This window comes from Oncorhynchus mykiss, chromosome 28 (assembly GCF_013265735.2).
Source record: "Oncorhynchus mykiss isolate Arlee chromosome 28, USDA_OmykA_1.1, whole genome shotgun sequence".
Taxonomy (NCBI): domain Eukaryota; kingdom Metazoa; phylum Chordata; class Actinopteri; order Salmoniformes; family Salmonidae; genus Oncorhynchus; species Oncorhynchus mykiss.
The window spans coordinates 34349832-34365452 of NC_048592.1; the positions used below are offsets into that span (position 1 = coordinate 34349832).

General features: G+C 42.6%; 1 protein-coding gene across 1 annotated transcript in view; it reads left to right on the forward strand.

The window, feature by feature from the left end:
* Window positions 1-2760: 2760 nt before the first annotated feature.
* Window positions 2761-15621, forward strand: part of LOC110508236 (fibroblast growth factor 12) — a 56900-nt gene continuing 44039 nt past the window's right edge. Inside the window, exon 1 of the mRNA XM_036966250.1 lies at window positions 2761-3199. Within this exon, the coding sequence (XP_036822145.1) occupies window positions 3109-3199 (91 nt within the window). The 5' untranslated portion in view covers window positions 2761-3108. The remainder of the gene's footprint in view (window positions 3200-15621) is intronic.

Consider the following 15621-nt stretch of genomic DNA (forward strand, 5'->3'; position numbering starts at 1 on the left):
AGTCTTGTATCAGCTACAGATTTAGTTAAATAAAGGAACTTTGTGGATGTCTTGAACTACTTTCTCTGTCTCTCCGCTCATCCTTGACCAACTCTCCCCCTGCCTTTTCAAAATCTCATATTCTCTTTTCAGCTCCCTCTCCATAGAAATGTAACAGTGCCCTCTACTGTAAGAATGTATGTATTTGTGATTATTTTGTTGAGCAACGTGAGCATTGCCCTCACATTGCTTTTGTCCCCTCTTCTAGTGTTTCAATAGTATGTAGCCCAAAGGGGACGAGCATCCACTGTGTGATTCTGATTTTATTCATTATTATTGACTGAAACTTAGCCTCGGCCGCGAACCAGGCTTCCCTGACAATCACGTGTTTCTGGAGGTATAGCAACGTGAGACTTACTTCAACTCACTGTCACGGGACAGGTAGGGTCCCCTGAGCAAAGCACCAAAAGCAACGATGTCGTTGGATATCATTACGCCTCGTCATAATATATACCACACACCATAATCCTAATATTTAGAATGGTTCAGCAACAATACACAATGTCGCTTATTTCTGAGATTGCTATGTACAGCTGACTCCTGGGTTCCATAGGGCTCTGGTCCAAAGTAGTGCACTATATAGGGAATAGGGTTCCATAGGGCTCTGGTCCAAAGTAGTGCACTATATAGGGAATAGGGTTCCATAGGGCTCTGGTCCAAAGTAGTGCACTATATAGGGAATAGTGTTCCACTTGGGAAAGAGCCCTACAATGCAGTGATTTTGGACCCGGAGGACTGCGTTGCACAATCACACCCAAAACATTTAGCTCTGTGTCGATCCGGGTCTCTCTGTTGAGAATCATGGTATTCAACATTTCTGTATTGTAGATATGTAGCGGTGTAATAATGTTATATGATGTACTGTTTTATCTTTTGTTTTATATGTCATGTAAGTGTCTTAATGTGTTTGGCCCTCAGGAAGAGAAGGGGGGCTAAATGTATCGTATTTACACCTAAATGTGGAAATGCTGGAATGATGTGATATACTATATATATGTATATAAAACTAAATAGAGAACTGTTAGGTTACTCTTTATTGACCGGAAAGAAAATGTGCAGAGACGCGCTTCAGCTTGAACATAAAAGGGCACCGGGTGCTTGACGGGAGGGGCTTGAAAATCCCCACCAAAAACAACCTTCCTTACCCCTGGACACTACAAAGGGTGACTGTCCAAAAAACAACGATAAATAAAAGGATCTTTATCTGCTTTGATCAGAGTATTTAATGACTGGACATATAAACAAGCGTAGGTTTCGGCGTAGTCACCTTCATCCGAGCCTTGCAGAGTGTCCCACTAGCACTTATCAGGAGTGGACTGACCCCCCCTCCCCCCCCTCCCCCCCCTCCCCCTCCCTTTGGCTATTGTTTGTTTATGTCGTTGATTTTGCACACTGTGGATATGGAAGGGTCAAAGTGCAATGTGTCAAGTTGTGGTGACAAATTGTCTGTTGTTTCTCAATTATTTTGTAAGGAAATGCACAACAACAAACTGCTTGCTCTGCTGTTTCCCCTAAAGTTTATGCAATTTGTTTGTTTGCGGTCCATTAAAATCCAAAAGGTCTTGCTGACCTGTCAGTGTCACACCTTACTGCTTCTATTAAGCACTTGTTGGGGGCCATGTCCTTCAAGAGACAGTGATATTTAATGTGTCATATCATATCATTATATTACTTGTCATTTGATATTGAGTCATCGAACCTGTACGTCTGTCTTTGCTCACCTAAGACTGGGAGCTCAACAGAACTGGTAGGTAGCACACTGGTACCTACAGGTACTGCAAGAAATGACAAAAATCAAGCCTGGACAAAAATGGTCTTACACTACTGAGGTGTCTAGGTTGCCTAAGTCATCATCAGACTGTGACCACTGTGATGTGCCTATGCACAGTAGGCTAGTAGTTGATGGAGGCTGAGTTTACCATCTACTAGGACTTGACACCTGCATGGTATTGTTGGCTAAGAGTTTATTTAGGCTACTCTTTCATCATGACATTTTGGTGCATTTAGTCATCTTTATCTTTAAACTGTCGGCTGCCTCTGACGTAGGCTATACGTTGTCCTCCGGTCCCCTATATATAGCGGAACATTGGCCTTTTAATCCCAACATACGTGCCGCGTCGCTCTCATTGTGTCGTCTGGACAAACGGCACGGTAGGCTACTGCATTACCTCATCCCTGGCCGTCCCGCCACTTACCCCTGCAGTTAAACTTTCGCGTGCAAGCTGCTCACACTGTTCTCTCGCTCTCGCTCTCTCTCTCTATCTCTCTCGCGCTCTCTCTCTGTCTCTCTCGCTCTCTCACTCTTTCTCTCTCGCTCTCTATCTCTCTCTCGCTCTCTCACTCTTTCTCTCTCGCTCTCTCTCTCTCTAGCTCTCTCTCTCTATCTCTCTCTCGCTCTCTCTCTCTCTCTCTCGTTCTCTCTCTCGCTCTCTCTCTCGCTCTCTCTCCGCTCTCTCTCTCTCTCTCTCGCGCGTTCTCTCTCTCTCTCCGCTCTCTCTCGCTCTCTCTCTCTCTCTCTCGCTCTCTCTCCGCTCTCACTCGCTCTCTCTCTCGCTCTCTCTCCGCTCTCTCTCGTTCTCTCTCTCTCTCTCTCTCTCGCGCGCGCGCGTTCTCTCTCTCTCTCCGCTCTCTCTCTCTCTCGCTCTCTCTCCGCTCTCACTCGCTCTCTCTCTCGCTCTCTCTCACGCTCTCTCTCTCTCTCTCCCACCTTTCTCTAACCCCCCCTCTCTCTCCCCATCCCTGATATTACGTCCCCTAGTAAAGACAGGGACTGTACAAATTAGGAGCACATCCTAACGTCCTTGCGTAGCCTAGCCTTGGAAGACAGAGTGTTGTGAAGACAAATGATTGTCGGTGGCTGAGAAGAGGAGAGAAAAACACAGTCAAGATGCCTCGTTTGAGCGTAATTTGTCCTGGACACTGTGCCCTTCTGGCGTTTTGAGGCTTGTGAACCTAGAGAGCAGCTGCTCTTAGTGAAGGTGGCTGGCTATACGCTATGCTACCTGACCCAGTGTTGTGATAGCTGTCCGGATTGCTTGGATTGAGGAAGGTTCCCACCAACCCAAATCAATGAGGATTCTGAGGCCATTCCTTCAGAAAGGAGCGCATATGCTGCAGTGTTTCTGTGGAGAACGATCGAAGCCGAACACAATCACCGCCGGTGAGACATAGCCTCTAGCCTTGCATGCTTTCTCTCTTGGGCGATAATGAAAAAGAGGGGGGAATCAATTTCATTGGCCAGCCGAGTGTGTGAGTAACATCTTCCGAGTCTGCGGTATAACAGGCTCCCCTTACACTTGCTTCTGTCCCGAGTTTTGTCACTTACCCGCTGAAGCGCAGCGCTGTGACGCGAGACACGTCCTCCCCGCAATACTGTAGAAAGATTCAAGTATTTGTGTTTCAAGTCCTCATACAAGCTAACACACACCACAGACAGGTCTTGTTCAGTGGATTTATGTGAGATAGCCAGCATTTATAGAAGTATTAGGATATGCTATTTTAAGAATGGGTCATTTTTAACGCTGCATATTAAGCAGGCCAGTAGGGCAAGCCAATAGAATGATTCATTTACAGCGCTGCATATTAAGCCGGACAGCCAATAGGCAATTAAACGGATTGATGTCATAAACTTACGCAACCTGGAATGGCCGTTTTTAGGTCCCTCAGCAAAGTAATACGTTCCAGGACGCTGGACAGCAACTCCCGTCTCTCTATGTACGCCTGCTGTCCAGCATCATGGACAGCATACGCAATGGCAGTCTTGATGTCTGTTATGCTGGGAGTAGATTCCTCTGATTTTACCAGTTCACTCAATATTTACATTCCAGCATACATATTCATAGTATCTGTTAGTGAACGCTGCCAGTAGATTCCCTTGCCTTTACCAGTTCACTCAGTTGGGCTTGAGACCCTTGTCAAGTCCTGCAGGCCACTCATCGCACAACACACCTGCACCGCTGATCTCTGCAGCGATACAACTCACTTCCTTCTTCAATGACACCATAAAGACTATTAATATTCCTCATCGTGATCTCGTCGAGACTGGATGGGATGGCAACACCGTCCCTCAAGTCGTTTCAGTTCAACTGCTATTAGAAACTCCATTAAAGCACAGTTGATTCCTCTGGGGCAGTTGGGCCAAAAGCAGCATATATACATACAGGGACCAGAAGGCACTGTCACTGCCTGTCCGATACAGCGTTCTTTAAGAAGTTAACGTATTAGACTTTGAATTATACTTATACCACAATAGTCGGATCATGACCGACTGATTCTGATTACTGGCGTAGTATCATAGTGTCAATTTGAGACTCCATAGATGACTGGTAAAATGGTGAAGATACCCGTTTTAAGAAGTTTAAGTGAATTACAACATCCTCCTTCAAAGCTATGTAATTCTGATTGTCATATAACCGATTTTTAAAAGATAGGCCCGACGGGGAAAGCAGTACAGATGTAGAATCTTAATTTGATTATTCTTTTTGGTTTATGAGAATTTTCTAGCACAGCAGGAAATGCAAACTTTTAGTGCATTCAAGGTTAAAATGTCAGACTTTATTTGCCCAAACGTATTACGTATCAACCCTTACAAAAAAAGATCATTGAATTACAATCAACATAATAATTCACATTTCCTGTTGCTGCAGGATAATTTTCCCGCTGTAGCAAACTGGCTCAAATTAAGATCCTAGATCTGTATAGGTACTAAAGTCGTCCCTGTCTATCTCAGACAAGATGAGTTCTACTTAAGCTGAATGGTTTTAACGGTGCCTTATACAGATGTCTTGGAAGTTACACTGTTTCATATTCCTACTTTTTTTTAAAGTTTCAGGATGACATTTTTTTATTTCTCCTTGTGACAGGAAATACTTTCTCCACGTGACAGGAAATACTTTCTCCACGTGACAGGAAATACTTTCCCCCACGTGACAGGAAATACTTTCTCCACGTGACAGGAAATACTTTAACCACGTGACAGGAAATACTTTCTCCACGTGACAGAAAATACTTTCTCCACGTGACAGGAAATACTTTCTCCACGTGACAGAAAAAACTTTCTCCACGTGACAGGAAATAATATGGCAGCAACTTGGAAAAACAAGTAAACTAGCTAAATCACGTGATTTTTATGAAACAATGGCGCACGACTGAGGTGTTGCTGACTGAACTAGAAATACTAAACTAGTCTACTACTGTAGGTTTCAATGCAGACTATTGTTTGTGTTAGCTTTGTCCCCACTAATGAGAACATTGTTCTATCATTGGTTCACCACTTCTGTTACGGGATGGTTCATTCCTAGCCTGGCTACAAGTCTGTTTGTGCCATCGTGCCACTCATTGCCACTCATTGTCATTTGGCATGACAAGGAGTTGACGTGATAGCACAAACAGATCTGGGACCAGGCTAGTTCATAGCCATTTGTGTCAATGAAATGTATATAGTAGTCCCAGGAACCATAATTTCAATTTAGAATTAAGTAGTTAAACAGTTAAGGAAGTGTATGGTTCTCAAATGTGTTAAAACGAATGGCCTGTCTCACCTGTGCAAACTCTGCACCTGCTTTTGTTTACAAGAGGGACTAAAACACAATGTGTAAAGATCATATTTGAAGGTAAATTGTAAGTAAAGGTGCATTCTGTGATCTAGTCCCCTCTGTAAATAACAGTTTGATATGTTTTTACAGGTGCATCCTCTTAGTAAATCTGGCCCCGGGTTCTTTGCTACTTCATCTCTTGAAGAATCATTTTTTTTGTCCACATAGTTGTACTGGTTTTGAAAGGTGGATACATACTTAGGAAGTCATTTATAATTCAGACTCAAAGAAAAGGTAGGATGTGAAAATTGAACAAAAAGTAAACAAACAAAAGGGTTAGGGTTAGTTGAAAAGGATTCTATGACACATAGCATGGCACGTAGTGAGTAAAATAACACCATTTCACAAAGTAAACAAACAAAAGGGAAGTGGATTGGTTGAAAAGGATTCTATTGACACATAGCATGGCACGTAGTGAGTAAAATAACACCATTTCACAAAGAAATACTCTGCAGGTGTAATGTATTCGATTTGGGGATGTAGGTATCAAACATCTCAGAATAGCAGTGTTGATCTAGGATTTATTGGTATTTGGTATTTTATTAGGATCCCTGTTAGCTGTTGCAAAAGCAGCAGCTACTCTTCCTGGGGGTCTACATGACATAATACAGAACATTAAATGACAAGAACAGCTCAAGGACAGAACTACATACATTTATTTTAAAAGGCACCTGTACAGTAGCCTACATGTAAATACACACACACAAACGGTCTAGGTCAAATACAGGAGAGGTGTTGCTATATCTGTTTTTTAAAACCAGGCTTGCTGTTTATTTGAGCAATATGAGATGGAATGGAGTTCCATTCAATAATGGCTTTATGTAATACTGTACGTGTTCTTGAATTTGTTCTGGATTTGGGGACTGTGAATAGACCCCTGGTGGCATGCCTGGTGGGGTAAGTGTGTGTCAGAGCTGTGTGTAAGTTGACTATGCAAACCATTTGGGATTTTGTTTCTTATAAATAGAATAATTGTTGCAATCAGTCTCTCCTCAACTCTTAGCCAAGAGAGACTGGCATGCATAGTATTTATATCAGCTCTCTGATTACAGTGAAGAGAAAGATGTGCCGCTCTGTTCTGGGCCAGCTGCAGCTTAACTTGGTATTTCCTTGCAGCACTGGACCACATGACTGGACAATTATCAAGATTAGACAAAACTACAGCCTGGAGTAATTGCTTTTTGGAGTGTGGTGTCAAAAAAAACAGGGCATCTCTTTATTGCGGACCTCTCCCTATCTTTACAACCATTGAATCTATATGTTTTGACCAGAACAATTTACAATCTAAGGTAACGCTGTCGCGCCTGCTCCCTCTCTTCCCCCCCGCTCCAGGCTCCCCAGCATTGCGCACTCCTGCCACTGTCATTACGCACACCTGCCTTCCCCCGTCACGTGCATCGGCGTATTATTGGACTCACCTGGACTCAATCACCTGTTCATTGCCTCCCCTATAGTTGTCAGTTCCCCATCTCTGTCCCCGCTGCAACAATGATTGTCATTTGTCATTGTGTATCCGTGTGCTGACCCTGTTTCTGTCTTGCTCTTTGTCTGTTTCTAATTAAATGACCCCGTACCTGCTTCTCGTCTCCGGCGGCGGTCCTTACAGAATGCAGCAGCCATCATACGAAGCATTGGGGAGTGCTGACGTTCCGGTTGGTAGTGACGTCGGGTCCGCGGCCCGACACCGATGGAACCAGGGGTGCTTAAGCCAGCTCGTCGGGCTGTCACACCCTAGCTGGCTCGAGACGTTTCTTGCCCTGGTTGGCTCGGAAGGCGCCCATCCCACATCAGGCCTCAGCCGGATTGTCAGGTGTTTACGCCCAGCCGGCCTAGTCAGGCTGCAACGTCTCTGCCGGATCATCAAGCTCCCAAGCCTCAGCGGGATGAACAGGCCTTCATGTCTCAGCGGGATGAACAGGCCTTCATGCCTCAGCCGGCTCGCCAGGCTCACATGCCTGCCGGTTTGTCCAGTGCCCGTCCCTCGGCCGGCCCATCAGGTTCGCCCAGGTGGGATGCCGGGTGGCGCCCCTAGAGGGGGGGGGGGGGGAGCACTGACACGCCTGCTCCCACTTTCTCCCCTGCCAGACTTCCCAGCATTGCACACTCCTGCCACCGTCATTACGCACACCTGCCTTCCCCCGTCACGTGTATCGGCGTATTATTGGACTCACCTGGACTCAATCACCTGTTCATTACCTCCGCTATAGTTGTCAGCTCCCCGCTGGTGCACTGATTGTCATTGTGTATCCGTGTGCTGACGCTGTTTCTGTCTTGCGCTTTGTCTGTTCCTAATTAAATGTCAACTCCCCGTACCTGCTTCTCGTCTCCGGCGTCGGTCCTTACAAACGCCATGTATTTTAGTCTCCTCAACTTGTTCAACAGCCACACCATTCATTACTAGATTCAGCTGAGGTCTAGAACTGTCATGATTTGTACCAAATAAAATGCTCCTAGACAAGCGTATTACTGGACACCCATTCCAAAACAGACTGCAACTCTTTGTTAAGGGTTTCATTAGCTGTGGTTAATTTCATTAGCTGCGGTTCACTTCATTAGCTGTGGTTAATGATGCGTATATGGTTGAATCATCAGCATACATGGACACACATGCTTTGTTTAATGCCAGTGGCAGGTCATTGGTAAAAATAGAAAAGAGTAGAGGGCCTAGAGAGCTGCCCTGCGGTACACCACACTTTAGAACAGCACAAACTGGCTCTAACCAGAATAGAAAGAGGAGTGGGAGGCCCCGGTACACAACTGAGCAAGAGGACAAGTACATTAGAGGCCTCACAAGTCCTCAACTGTCAGCTTCATTAAATAGTACCCGCAAAACACTAGTCTCAACATCAACAGTGAAGAGGTGACTCCAGGATGTTGACCTATTAGGCAGAGTTCCTTTGTCCAGTGTCTGTGTTCTTTTGCTCATCTTAATCTTTTCTTTTTATTGGCCAGTCTGAAATATGTATTTTTCTTTGCAACGGTCTAGAAGGCCAGCATCCCGGCGTCGCCTCTTCACTGTTGACGTTGAGACTGGTGTTTTTGCCAGTACTATTTAATGAAGCTGCCAGTTGAGGACTTGTGAGGTGTCTGTTTCTCAAACTAGACACTAATGTACTTGTCCTCTTTCTCAGTTGTGCACCGGGGCCTCCCACTCCTCTTTCTATTCTGGTTAGAGCCTATTAGCGTGCTGAAAGTCTATTGTTAATTTGTTTACAGAGAAATAGCATTGTATTTGGTCAACAAAAAAAATCCAACAGTTTGCTAAGAGCTGGCAGCAGGCTTATAGGTCTGCTGTTACTCTTGGGTAGCGGAATTACTTTGTCTTCCCTCCAGGCCTGAGGACAAAGACTTTCCTCTAGGCTCAGATTAAAGATATGACAGATAGGAGTGGCTATAGAGTCAGCTACCATCCTCAGTAGCATTCCATCTAAGTTGTCAATGCCAGGAGGATTGTCATTATTGATCGATAACAATCATTGTTCCACTCTCCCACACTAACTTTACAAAATTCAAACTTGAAATGCCTTTCTTTCATTATTAGTTTTTTTTTATGCATGAATACGATGGCTCACTGTTCGTTGTTGACATTTCCTGCCTAAGTTTGCCAATGAAGTGATCATTAAAATAATTGGCAACGTCAAATGGTTTTGTGATGAATAAGCCATCTGATTTGATGAAAGATGCAGTTGAAATTGTCTTTGTGCCCAATAATTTCATTTAAAGTACTTGAACTTGGCTTCATAGTATAGTTTCTTCTTCTTTGTGTTGAGTTTAGTCACATCATTTCTCAATTTGCAATAAGTCAACCAGTCAGATGTGCAGTCAGACTTATTAGCCACTCCTTTTGCCCCATCTATTTCAACCATACAGTTGTTCAATTCCTCATCAATCCGTGGAGCCTTAACAGTTCCAACAGTCAGTTTCTTAACAGGTGCATGTTTATCAATAATTGGTAGAAGCAATTTCATAAATTCATCAAGTGCAGCGTCTGGATGCTCCTCAATAATCACATCAGACCGACAAATATTTTTAACATCATCCACATAAGAGTCACAGAAAAATCTTTTGTATGATCTCTTATACACTATTTTAGACCCAAATGTTGAAACTTTGGCTTTCCTGGATATTTCCACTATGAGTACGGAAATAGCTTTAGAACAAAGTTCTACAGTATTAGTAAAAATGTGATCGATACATGTAGATGATCTTGTTCCTGTAGTGTTTGTAAACACCCTGGTAGGTTGATTAATAACCTGAACCAGATTACAGGCACTGGTCACAGTGAGAAGCTTCCTCTTGAGCGGACAGCTTGATGAAAACCAGTCAATACTCAAGTCCCCAAGAAGGTAGACCTCTCTGTGTACATCACATACACTATCAAGCATTTCACACATATTATTTAGATACTGCCTGTTAGCACTTGGTGGCCTATAGCAACACCCTAAAAGAAAAGGTTTTAGATGTGCCAAGTGAACCTGCAACCACAACACTTCAATAACACCTGACATGATATCTTCTCTAAGCATTACAGGGATATGGTTCTGAATATATACAGCAACACCTCCCCCATCAGCATTTCTGTCTCTTCTATAAATGCTATATCCTTGTATTGCTACTGCTGTATCATCAAATGAATTATCTAAGTGAGTCTCAGAAATGGCTAATATATGAATGTTCTCTGATGTTAGCAAGTTATTGATTTCAAGAACCTTATTTCTAAGGCTACATATATTAATATGGACTATTTTCAGCCCTTTCCTGTGTAGCTTATCAGAGATAGACATAATACTGAAAAGAGCAAACAAAGCAAGATAATAAAATATACATTCAGCAGTCCATTAATCAATTGGTGTGTGTGTGTGTGTGCTTCGGGGTTGAAGCTACGAACCCAAAGGCTTGGCTCTCTCATCCCTTCCAGGCTTCTGGGAGGGAGGGTGGACAATGAGACTGTCATAGCAGATGTACGCAATGTCTTTCATGGCTGGGATCAGTTCTTTCCTCTTCTGGTGTAGAGCTTCAGGTTTGTCCCCATTGATGAAGATATACGTTCCTCTCAAGTTCTTGGCTCCTTCCAGCTACCTTGTCCTTGAACCTCAGGAACTTAACCACTATTGGCCTGGGCCTGTCACCTGGGCCAGTGGGCAGGCCCAGTCACGGTGGGTGTGGGCATGCTCCACCTCAATCTTCCTGTGGTCCATCTTCAATTTCTCAGAGATCATTTCCCTCACTGTGTCTTCAAACTCCGTCCAGGTCTCGTGGAGATTCTGCAATTCTGTCCACACCATGTTGTTCCGCCTTGATTTTCCCTCGACATAGTCTGATTTATCTGTCATTGTTATCATGGATTCACATACAGAACTAATGTCCTCTCTCACTGACTTACAGATTGCTGTCATCTTGCCATTCTCCTGTTTAAACTCATCGAGCTGACCCTGGGAGAACTGCAAACTATTCTTCAGGTCCTGGACCGCTCTGGTCAGGTCGGCCATTTTTTTATTAGTTGACTCCACCAGTATTTGGACAAAACACTTGAAGCTATTTTCTTGTTGTTGTAGCAACTCCTTCTAAAAATATTTTTGGTCGTTTAAAAGATCCTTCAAGTGTGAAAGAGAGACACCACTGTCCTTAATGCTACTCCTGCTGGCTTTGGTCTTTGTCATGGTAGCGAGCAACGCAGGTTACGTTGTTACTCATCGCAGTTGCAGTCTGGGCAAGTCACAGGGAAGATTGAAAACAACAAACCCTGTCCATGTAATCTTATTCGGTGTGATCTAAAAGGCACTAATCTGAGACAACTGATACGGTGCCAGATATTGAATCTATGATAAAGCTGTTGACCAGTGTTGCCACTTTAAAGTATCATTATTTATATGTGTCACGTATACTCCCTCTCCAGCCTCTAGGTTATCAGGCTGCTGATTATCCAGCACACCTGTCACCATCGTCTTGCGCACCTGCGCCTCATGACACTCACCTGGACTCCATCACCTCCTTGATTATCTTCCCTATATCTGTCACTCCCCTTGGTTCTTTCCTCAGGTGTAATTGACTCTGTTTTCATGTCGGTGCGTTGTTTGTGTTTCGTGTTTATTGTTTGGTTTATTTATTAAAACACTCACTCCCTGTACTTGCTTCCCGTTACAATATGGCATTAAAATACACTCGTTACAATATGGCAATATTGCATTAAAATACACATTATTTATGAGGAAACCGGAACCAATGAAGCAACTGTGATAGTATTGTTTAATACCATACACATCAGAAGCTAAACGCTAATTGACTTTATATTTGTTGTTATTGTGATGTAATTCTCATATGAAATTTAAAGCAGATTAACTGGGGTTAAATTAATTTCCCATTTTTTCACCTTTTTTTGTGATCAAATTGGAAGTTTAAAAAAAGGAAGTATAGAGAATTATTCACATTGACATTATGAGTGTAAAGACAATATCTTGACAAGTGCACAGAGGGAAATGTTCATGACCAACACGTTGCCTGAACCGATAAAGGCAAGGCCGCTATCTACTTACAGCTTTCAAATGAAGGGGGTGGAAGGTAGACTAGTGGTTAAAGCGTCAGGCCTGAAGGTTGCTAGTTCGAATACCCGAGCTGAAAAGGAGAGAAAAAACATATGTCTGTGCCCTTGAGCAAGGCACTTACATGGAACCCAAACCGGCTGTGCGCGTGTGCCATTGTGCGCCATCGTTCATAAATTTATTTTGTTCCCCTAAACCAAATGCGATCTCAACACGCAGGTTAAAATATAACAATAAACTCCGAACCAATTATATTAATTTGGGGACAGGTTGAAATGCATTAAACATTTATGGTAATTTAGCTTACACTTGCTAGCTAATTTGTCCTATTTAGCTAGCTTGCTGTTGCTAGTTAATTTGTCGTATTTAGCTAGCTTGCTGTTGCTAGCTAATTTGTCCTATTTAGCTAGCTTGCTGTTGCTAGTTAATTTGTCTTATTTAGCTAGCTTGCTGTTGCTAGCTAATTTGACCTATTTAGCTAGCTTGCTGTTGCTAGTTAATTTGTCCTGGGATATAAACATTAGGTTGTTATTTTACTTGAAATGCACAAGGTCCTCTACTCCGCCAATTAATCCACAGATAAAACGGTCAACTGAATCGTTTCTAGTCATCTCTCCTCCTTCCAGGCTTTTTCATCTTTCAACTTATATGGTGATTGGCATCTAAACTTTCATAGTATTACCATGACGACCGGCAAAACAGTTAGTCTTTCAATCACCCAAGTGGGTATAACCAATGAGGAGATGGGAGAGGCAGGACTTTCAGCGCGATCTGCGTTTAGAAATAGGAATGACTTCTATTTTAGCCCTTGGTAACGCAGACGCTCGTAGACTCGCGTGAGCAGTGTGGATGCAATAATTGAATAATATAGATTCCTACATTTTGCAACGAGCGGTGTGGTCAGCCTGTTAACCCTAGCCGTTAATAATGGCTGGCCATGAACCCATTTTTAGAAGGCGTCTCAGGGGGAGACGGGATATGCAAGAAACACATTTCCAATTTACACATGCTTATAATAGACACATGCTTATAATAGACACATGCTTATAATAGACACATGCTTATAATAGACACATGCTTATAATAGACACATGCTTATAATAGACACATGCTTATAATAGACACATGCTTATAATAGACACATGCTTATAATAGACACATGCTTATAATAGACACATGCTTATAATAGACACATGCTTATAATAGACACATGCTTATAATAGACACATGCTTATAATAGACACATGCTTATAATAGACACATGCTTATAATAGACACATGCTTATAATAGACACATGCTTATAATAGACACATGCTTATAATAGACACATGCTTATAATAGACACATGCTTATAATAGACACATGCTTATAATAGACACATGCTTATAATAGACACATGCTTATAATAGACACATGCTCATAATAGACACATGCTTATAATAGACACATGCTTATAATAGACACATGCTTATAATAGACACATGCTTATAATAGACACATGCTTATAATAGACACATGCTTATAATAGACACATGCTTATAATAGACACATGCTTATAATAGACACATGCTTATAATAGACACATGCTTATAATAGACACATGCTTATAATAGACACATGCTTATAATAGACACATGCTTATAATAGACACATGCTTATAATAGACACATGCTTATAATAGACACATGCTTATAATAGACACATGCTTATAATAGACACATGCTTATAATAGACACATGCTTATAATAGACACATGCTTATAATAGACACTTGTATATGTGTGAAGTACCACACAACAATGTATGCACTCACTGTAAGTCGATCTGGATAAGAGCGTCTGGTAAATGACTGAAATGTAAGGAAATAGGATAAATACAAGCACCCTCCAGAGTCTATTATAATACAGGTCAATACTACCAGTATGTACTGTAGACTGTCCATTGACCTGAACTGTAAACATGCACAGAAAGAGATGAGTTGCTGTCCATTGACCTGAACTGTAAACATGCACAGAGAGAGATGAGTTGCTGTCCATTGACCTGAACTGTAAACATGCACAGAGAGAGATGAGTTGCTGTCCATTGACCTGAACTGTAAACATGCACAGAAAGAGATGAGTTGCTGTCCATTGACCTGAACTGTAAACATGCACAGAGAGAGATGAGTTGCTGTCCATCGACCTGAACTGTAAACATGCACAGAAAGAGATGAGTTGCTGTCCATTGACCTGAACTGTAAACATGCACAGAAAGAGATGAGTTGCTGTCCATTGACCTGAACTGTAAACATGCACAGAAAGAGATGAGTTGCTGTCCATTGACCTGAACTGTAAACATGCACAGAAAGAGATGAGTTGCTGTCCATTGACCTGAACTGTAAACATGCACAGAAAGAGATGAGTTGCTGTCCATTGACCTGAACTGTAAACATGCACAGAAAGAGATGAGTTGCTGTCCATTGACCTGAACTGTAAACATGCACAGAGAGAGATGAGTTGCTGTCCATTGACCTGAACTGTAAACATGCACAGAAAGAGATGAGTTGCTGTCCATTGACCTGAACTGTAAACATGCACAGAGAGAGATGAGTTGCTGTCCATTGACCTGAACTGTAAACATGCACAGAAAGAGATGAGTTGCTGTCCATTGACCTGAACTGTAAACATGCACAGAGAGAGATGAGTTGCTGTCCATTGACCTGAACTGTAAACATGCACAGAAAGAGATGAGTTGCTGTCCATTGACCTGAACTGTAAACATGCACAGAGAGAGATGAGTTGCTGTCCATTGACCTGAACTGTAAACATGCACAGAAAGAGATGAGTTGCTGTCCATTGACCTGAACTGTAAACATGCACAGAAAGAGATGAGTTGCTGTCCATTGACCTGAACTGTAAACATGCACAGAAAGAGATGAGTTGCTGTCCATTGACCTGAACTGTAAACATGCACAGAAAGAGATGAGTTGCTGTCCATTGACCTGAACTGTAAACATGCACAGAAAGAGATGAGTTGCTGTCCATTGACCTGAACTGTAAACATGCACAGAAAGAGATGAGTTGCTGTCCATTGACCTGAACTGTAAACATGCACAGAAAGAGATGAGTTGCTGTCCATTGACCTGAACTGTAAACATGCACAGAAAGAGATGAGTTGCTGTCCATTGACCTGAACTGTAAACATGCACAGAAAGAGATGAGTTGCTGTCCATTGACCTGAACTGTAAACATGCACAGAAAGAGATGAGTTGCTGTCCATTGACCTGAACTGTAAACATGCACAGAGAGAGATGAGTTGCTGTCCATTGACCTGAACTGTAAACATGCACAGAGAGAGATGAGTTGCTGTCCATTGACCTGAACTGTAAACATGCACAGAAAGAGATGAGTTGCTGTCCATTGACCTGAACTGTAAACATGCACAGAAAGAGATGAGTTGCTGTCCATTGA